The 8573-nt window shown below is 49.5% G+C and overlaps 1 protein-coding gene across 1 annotated transcript; it reads right to left on the bottom strand.

Annotated features, from left to right (window-relative positions):
- Positions 1-2376: 2376 nt before the first annotated feature.
- On the bottom strand, positions 2377-8163 carry LOC135979869 (protein MROH8-like). Its single transcript, XM_065580022.1, has 5 exons — positions 7928-8163; positions 7242-7321; positions 6541-6685; positions 3424-3519; positions 2377-2496 (listed from the first exon to the last, which is right to left on the bottom strand). The coding sequence occupies exons 1-5, from the start codon at positions 8039-8041 to the stop codon at positions 2377-2379; spliced, it is 555 nt and encodes a 184-aa protein (XP_065436094.1). The 5' UTR covers positions 8042-8163.
- Positions 8164-8573: the final 410 nt, after the last annotated feature.

Raw genomic sequence — 8573 nt, 5'->3', positions numbered from 1 at the left:
CGGTTGAGTAGGGGCTGGTGCGGGTGATGACCTGGCACCTCCCCACCTCCCTCACCCGCAGTAACTGGACTTTGGGTGTCCAGTCAGTAGATCTGACCGGACACTATCAGATCCCCTTTTCAACCAGATTTTCTGGTCGAAAACCGGGCACCCGGCCACCTTACCACCGCCCGGGGCTCAAGCTGAAGCCCGAACCCCGCCCCCTGGGACTGAAATCAGGTACAATAGTCTGGAAAGGTTGAGAACCACTTGCTGCAGAGTAGATCACTCTTTATGAGCACTTGTTGTCTTCACTGTTGTAGCCGTGTCGGTCCCAGGATATTAGAGACACAAGGTGGGTGAGGTTCTATCTTTTATTGAACCAACTTCTGGTAGTGAGAGAGACCAGCTTTCGAGCTACACAGAGCTCTTCTGTCTCTGTCTGAAGAAGAGCTCTGTATGGCTCAAAAGTTTGTCTCTTTCACCCACAGAAGTTGATCCAATAAAAAAATTGGACCTCACCCATCTTGTTTCTTTCTGAGCATGTCATTTCTAGCCATGAATAAGGGCAGGAGCTATAATTCTTGGGTAAGCCATACACAATAGAGATGGGCGATCCAGGGACAGGAAGTAGTTTGGAGATGTGCAATACCGTATAGTACTGACACCAATGTAGAATGGTCATTAGTGCCAGGATGTGATTACCTCTGCGATCCTGGAGGGGCTGTTGCAAACCACAGTGGGGCTCCAAGCAGCCAGAAATTCCTTGTTCCTCTGTTCAGTCCATTCCACATTCTTTCTGTCCAACTGTGCAACTGAAATACATGTTAATAACACTCTTAACTTTCCATTCTGCTTCCTGGCTTCTGCTCTCATCCCTCTTTACTGAACAAAGCCCTTTGTTTGGCCCTGATCTAGGAAAGCATTTAAGCACGTACATTATTCTAAGCAGATGAATAATCCCAGGGACTTCCGTGGGACTACTCGCCTGATGAAAGTTACAGATGTGCGTAAATGTTGTGCTGGATCAGAGCCTTGACCCCCCAGAGTAAAGTGACTCTATCAAGTGGTGACTGGAATCTAGCCAAAACACTTCAGTGGCATAGAAGTGGATTAACACAGTCATGAATCGAGCCCCAGATTTGGATCCAGATTTCCAACAGCCATCAAAGTTCTGGGGCGTTTGGGGTACAGGCATCTCGAACTGAACTAATTGGTCTGATGGCGTTGAATCCCCTATCATCGTGTCCCACTGACCCTTCCCATTCCCACTGACGGAATGAGCTCTACCAGTCTCAGTTTGCGGTAACGTGTGTTGCCTTTCTCTGTATTCCCCCCCTCCCCTTTCCTTTCTTTGAAAGTCAGGGCTAGAATTACGGGATGACTATCAGACACTTGTTTCTAGAGCCACAAAAAAACCAGCACTCTGTTCAAAGGAACAAATACCGAGCCAGATGCTCTACTTCTTCCTCAGGCACTATCCTGAATGGGAGCTTTGCCTGAGGAAAGTCTCTAGCATTTAGCTCCCAGGAGGGGGATTCAGATGCTCATCACTGCTTCTCTTACTCTTTTGGCGCCACGCAATAGAGACGAGGTAATGAACAGCCCCTGCTGCCTTTGAGCTGATCGCCTTGACGGGATCCCCACAGCGGATCCCCAGCACTGCAACCAGGTGTCCAAGCCTGGTGAATGGAGACGCTTCCTAATTGTACAAAAGAGGAGAGGAGGAATCCATTACCACTGCAGGTAAAGCGGGCTGTGTCTCCTAGGCAAGGAGTCTATATCCACACAGTCCCTTTCTATAATGGGGCGTGATCCTCAGCTCTCTTTCTTCAGAAGAGGCTTGGGAGCCAGAAGAAGAATATAGGGCTCGATCCCGCACCACAGACGTCCACTGGAGTTTTGCCACAGACGTCAGTGGGAGCAAGATCAGGATCATAATGATCTGTAACGGCTGAGGTGGGCTGGAACGGAGAGGCCTCTTCCTGCAGCTCCACAAGAGGAAAGTATCCCATGGTACTAGGATGAGGAATGGAGGCAAACAGGGAACCAGCTGGGGATGAAATGTCTTCAGTCTCTAGGATTTTGAAATCTCTTTTCTCTGAAATTCATTAGATCCAACCATAGAAAAACCCGTTCTTCCTGTGCCCCTTGTTAGCTGCCTTTCCTGCATTGGAAAGAGGTGGCCTATTCCTCCAGGGCACTGGATTTATTGTCCAAGTGTATCAGACGCCAACCCATCTCAGTCAGGATGATGGACGAGCAACGAGATCGGTTTTTCCTCCGTCTATTAGGGAGCATTGCACTTTGGGGCCCATCAAGATACTTCTAAGCAGGAGGTTTCTCTGGCGTGGGAGAGTGCCCTGTAGGTCTAGTTTGCAATCAGGTCACTAGAAGTCAAGAGTTACTCACATCCAGTTTGACTTCTGTGGCCACGAAGTTTAGGAGCAGTATGCTGCTCCATACAGCCCTCTCCCGCCGGCAAGCTTCCCTCGACTGCATCCAGGAGTCCATGAGCTGCAGGAAAAACAAGAGAGGTTAAAAATAACAGGGGGAAAGGGTGTATACAAGTGATCCCCAAAGGATAATCTTTATTCTGGCTGAATCATCTCACTCTTACAGATACAGGCTGCGTCTGCTTTGTGCAGACTCAAAATACACATGGAATTCTTCTCTTGGAACGAAAGCAAAGTGCATTTCTCTCTGAGGGCCCAGTCACACACCCGCTGAAGTCAATGAAAGTTTTGACATTGATCTAAGGACCGATCCAATGCCCATTGAAGTCAACGGAAAGGTCCCCATTTGATTTCAATGAGCATTGGATGGAGCCTTTAATGGATGCAGGATTGGGTCCTATGTAAGGAAGGGAAGGGCCAAGTCTTCTCTGGACAAGCCACACAATCCAGCATTTCATTCAGCAAAATAAGAGCAGCTGGAGGAAAACTTCTATTCTTTCATGATTGCAGACTTTGGGCCAGCCCTCATGCTCTGTAGTTAGAGGCAGTCTTGGTTCCCATTGCACCCATTGGTTCTCACTGTGGGACAGCTGGAGCTGGGAGTTCTGTGGAGGCCGGGTGCCAGCCCTCACGGGGGACTAGAGTCCTGGCAGCGACCCCTCCAATTGCATCAGGAGTGGCAATGATGGGCAGTAAAGGGAATAACGTCCTCATTTGGAAAGGACACTGTGATGTAAGGGCCACCTGGAGACAGGAAAGAAACTGAGGGTAACAATGGAGGAGATTGTCAGACCTCACAGATGGAAATAGAAGACTCCCCCGTGCTACATGAACCTTGTCACATATGCCCTAATAGGAGAACCCTGTGGAGATGGGGCACTCCGTTCTTTCCTTAACTCTCCTTTCCCTCACAAGCTCTTGACAAGATTTTCCTGTTCCTCTTCCCTACCTTACCATCCTCCAACCGGCATCTCCAGATCCTGTTTACCTGCAAGATCCTCTCTAGCTCAGCCGGAACTGGATTTTCTAAAAACAGACTCTGGAGCATCTCGTTGAGGGTCTGCAATGTTTCAATGAAGAGATCCTGAAAGGAGGGGGAACCGTTATGCTCAGCGCCACAGAGCTGTGGATTATACAAATAATTTATCTTATGGGCTTGAGGCAAGAATCACAGGGTGAAATTCTTTGGCCTGTATTATACAAGAAATCAGGCTAGATCAGGGGTGGCCAACCTGTGGCTCCGGAGCCACATGCGGCTCTTCAGAAGTTAATATGCGGCTCCTTGTATAGGCCCCGACTCCGGGACTGGAGCTACAGGCGCCAACGTTCCAATGTGCCCGGGGGTGCTCATCAGGGGCGTAGCCAGGTGGAGGGAACAGGGGCAGTGGGGAAAAAAAAGGCGCCACCCGCTGCGGCGCTTTTACTGACAGGGCGGCGCTCCGGGTCTTCGGTGGCACCTCGGTGGCAGGTCCTTCACTCACTCTGCGGGTCTTCGGCGGCACCTCGGCGGCGGGACCTTCACTCACTCTGCGGGTCTTCGGCGGCACCTCGGCGGCGGGACCTTCACTCACTCTGCGGGTCTTCGGCGGCACCTCGGTGGCGGGATCTTCACTCGCTCTGCGGGTCTTCGGCGGCACCTCGGCGGCGGGACCTTCACTCGCTCTGTGGGTCTTCGGTGGCACCTCGGCGGCGGGACCTTCACTCGCTCTGCGGGTCTTCGGCGGCACCTCGGCGGCGGGACCTTCACTCGCTCTGTGGGTCTTCGGCAGCACCTCAGCGGCGGGACCTTCACTCGCTCTGTGGGTCTTCGGCGGCACCTCGGCGGCGGGACCTTCACTTGCTCTGCGGGTCTTCCGCGTCATTTCGGCGATGAAGCTTCAGTGCCGCCGGAGACACCCGGAGCTAGCGAAGGTCCCGCCGCCGAAGTACCGCCAAGACCTGGAGCGCCGCCCCATCAGTAAAAGCGCCGCAGCAGGTGGTGCCTTTTTTTTTCCTGCTCCCGGGTGAGTAAAATGAAAAAGGCGCCACTTGTGCTCGGTGGGGGAGCGGCCGCTGCCCCGCTTCCACCCTAGCTACGCTACTGGTGCTTACTGCTCAACCCCTGGCTCTGCCCCCACTCCACCCCTTCCCGCCTCATCCCCTGAGCCTGCCGTGCCATCGCTCCTCCCCTCCAGAGCCTCCTGCACGCCACCAAACAGCTGATCGGGACGTGCGGAGAGGGAGGGGGAGGCGCTGATCAGTGGGCCTGCCAGAGGGCAGGAGGCTCTGGGAGTGGGGTGGGGGAGCTGATGGGGGGCTGCTTACATATTACTGTGGATCTTCAGCAATGTCCATTGGTAAATTCTGGCTCCTTCTCAGGCTCAGGTTGGCCACCCCTGGGTTAGATGATCTAATGGTCCTTTCTGGCTTCCAAGTCATAAACCAATAGAATTTATAGTTCAGACCTTGTCCTAAGACAAGGTCTATAAAAATAAGGCCAGATCCTCAATGAGTGCATATTGACATAGCTCCATCAGCGGGCGTGAAGCTACACGGATTCATACCAGCGAAGGGTCTGGCCCATACTTCTTGTACACAATAGTTGCTAAATAATTAGCTACTTCACTTATTCAATAATGTGGGTGCCCTGAGCACAAGAGAAACCGTATTTAGATTTGTTCTGGGCAGTGAATCCTTTAGGAATCTCGAGAAAACTAGCCTCACGTTTCAACTGATATTGGCCTGCTGTGATTCAAAGCTGTGCTCTTGACAATCACCCAGAAAGCCAGATGCATCGTTATATCCCTGCCTCATTTCCATTATAAACCAAAGGAAACTGAGAACAGAAAGACATCTGCAGTATAAATGACCCTTTTCTTATAATTGATCTTCCAAATCATCCCCCAAACCTGATGTAATGAATTCATCAATGCCTCCCTGGGGAAGATAACATGAAGCAAAGGCCTTATCAGAGAGTAAGGAAAATGTTATAGCAAAAGAAAGTCCTACGTTGAAATGAGATTTTTTAACATTAGAAATAAATATCACTTTAATAAATATATCACCTTGTCTTTGCAGGAGTGCCGCCAGCTTTTCTGCTGCCCTAGGCGGCGGAAGGTCCCGCCCCGAAATGCCGCCCCCCACAGAGGCGGCGGAAGGTCCCGCAGCCGAAATACCGCTGTGGTCGCCACCCCCCAAATTGTAGCGCCCTAGGCGACCGCCTAATGGGCTGCGCCGGCCCTGTGTCTTTGCCCTTTACTCCTCTGGGTCTTAGATACTATTCACTCCAATGATTTGGTTAGAGAGAGCATATGTGAGCATGCGGGATGTGAGGCAAATTAAGTGTTCTAAATTCTATTGACTTTGGTAGTGAATTTGGTCCAGTGTCTGTAATTTCTCTCCCCTCAACTTTAGGGCCATAAATGGCTTTTCAGAATTAAAAAGCACAGGCACTGAAAGCTTTAGCAACTCTGACAGTACGGGTCAGATGTTTAAAGATTTGCCACCATATTTACACCCACAATTTGCAGCCGCAGCTTTGCTCCTACTGGTCTTTTCACCCGTCAAGTTGATCACTTCGATGCCAAAGTACTGGATTTAGGTGTGAAATCAGGTATTTCAGGTGCCCACGTGAGCTAAGGTGTAACTGCAAATAATTGCAGGTCACAGGTAGGGACTAAAGTAAAGTTCAGGCTGAAAATGTGGCTGTATCGAGTGCCGCAGGACCCCAACTTTATTCAGCCCCTTCATGCAAGAGGACCTAGCTGTGGGAGGTGCCACACATCAGAAATACCCGGTCAGTGATCAAACAATAGCCAGCCCCATTTCTGGGGCAAGCACTAAGTACGTTTTCCTCATTTCACATGCCTCATTCTAGCTTCACCACCCAGATTGGGATCCCCAGTAGTTCCCTAGTAAATTGAAAACAGATGGATCATTTTCATAATTGGGAATGTGGCAGCTACTTGCTGTATGCATGGGACGAATGATCAGGGCCACGTCACCGGGGCTAAAGTCCCCAACTGATACTCCACAATGGTGTTCCATGAGAAATTTCGCTGACAGTGTAGTCACATATCACCAATATGGGCCCAAAGTAAGTAACAGGAAACCATTCTTCAGTTACCTTTGTGTACTGGCCGCTTATACCCCTGATTACTCCTTGCACCTGCAATGTCACTAGAAGTGGCAGGGAAAACACGCTCTTGAGGAATGTTCTCAGCAGGACCCATCTCTGGTGGGAGCTCATGGCCTTCACCACATGCTTTTTGCTGGTAAAAGGAAGAAGCCTGGATTGGACTTTGAGGTGCTGAAGCGTAACGGAGGCATCAGATGGTGAGCACATGAACTGAGGGTTATGCTGAAGGAGTGTGAGACTAAGAGACATCTGGACTATACAAGAGAACAAGATCATGTGAACAGTAACAATGTAGAAGAGTAAGACACTGGCAAAGATTAACAGAATACAGGAAAAGCACGGGAGGGCAGGGACTGGTGACCCGAATAGTAAATCCGGCTCAGAAACGCTACAGAAGAGAGTGAAGGAAATGACTCAGCTGACACCTCCAGAAAGAAAATCATCTCAAAATGTCTGCAGAGACTCTTGGCTTTGAATCACATGTGGAGTAAAGAGGATTAGAAAGTTACTGGGTAGAAAATCATCAGTCAGCCATGCAATAGTCCCCCAGCTCCTCCCCAAAGAGTCCTCAGCATCTAAAGAGAAAAAGGCACGAAGTGAGGGACTGCTATTGGCAACTCTGGTCCCACCGAGCATGGAGTGAGAAGCCAGGTGTGAAGGCTGGGCAGTTAAATGAGAAGTCACGTTACCTCAGCTCGATAATGATGGCCATGGCCTGGAGCCGTATGGTGCTGGACAGAGAGTCCCGGGGTTCTTTCTTAATCATCTCCTGTAAGTCACAAAGGGGCAAACATAGTAAATGAGACACAAGTGCTCCCAGCATCAGTCCTACTCCCTCACACATTCGTTGAGGAGGTTATACAAAGCCCTGGCATCACAGCTAACTCTGGAGGCCTCAAAAAAGGCTAAATTAGCCACAGGCTTCTCCGGAGTCTCCAATAAATCCCCAGCTAAAAGAACATCAGATATTCCAAAAGTAACAAGGAGCCCAGCCAAAACCCAGGATCTTCCTTTCTGATGGAAGAGCTCCCAGATCATGAAGCTGCTCAGCCAGTGGTGTTGTCCAAAGGGATCTCATCTGTTTCTACCCAGCCACAAATTCACTCCCTCATTTCCTCATCCATCTCTGTTCACTCATCTCCTACTTCCCACCAACTAGCATCCTCTCTCTGTCCATTCACACTAATATTTCCAGTCAATCAGCACTGACCTCAATTTTACACACTGAAATAATTGCTTCAGTGTATACAACAAAGTTCTTTACAACTCTCCAGATTCCATGGACCCTAGCGTGGGTTTAGCAGCTAAGTATTCTCCACAGTTCATCAACCTTTTCCAACCAACAACACGGACCCTGTGTATATTATTTACTCACCACTATGGCTCCTGCAGTGTCTGATGCAAAGTTGTGAATAAAAAAGTCAGGCATGTTATGCCAGTCGATGCTCTTGCTGAGAACAAACAAGAGTCTTAAGAAACTTTTTTTCATAATGAAATCCTAAACCAAAATGAGAAAAAATATATATCAGGGTGAAAGGGATTTAGATAGAGAACATCATCGGGTAGAATATTCTACCTTCATTCAAAACCCCTCCACACGGAACACCTGGTAGATAAATTAACAATGTTGCAGAGCAATGAATAATCAGGATCAGAAATCGTGGTGAGTTGAGGATGATGATGTATCAGGGCAGCACCTACAATATACTGGGCTCTGTCTGCAAACAAAGGAAGACACAGGCCCAGCTCCCAAGAATTGACAGTCTAAGAAGGGTTCTGATGGCTTCCAGCAGAATGTTGGATTGTGTAGGACCTGACTGTGTGAGCTACTTGTTCAGAGAAGGGTTGGATCAAGGAGAACAAGCAGAACAGCAATGGGACTCCATGTGGAGGACTCCACACAGGGCCTGTTTTCTGTAGGACAAGTAGCCAAATGTAGCGTGACCATGTGTAATAAATGAAGAGGGGGGGGCTCCCTTTTATGAACACCCAGCCAGCCAGTTAGCTATAAAGTCCCTCTT

The sequence above is a fragment of the Chrysemys picta genome, unplaced genomic scaffold (assembly GCF_011386835.1).
Source record: "Chrysemys picta bellii isolate R12L10 unplaced genomic scaffold, ASM1138683v2 scaf1323, whole genome shotgun sequence".
NCBI lineage: Eukaryota > Metazoa > Chordata > Testudines > Emydidae > Chrysemys > Chrysemys picta.
This window is presented reverse-complemented; position numbering and strand designations above follow the sequence as displayed.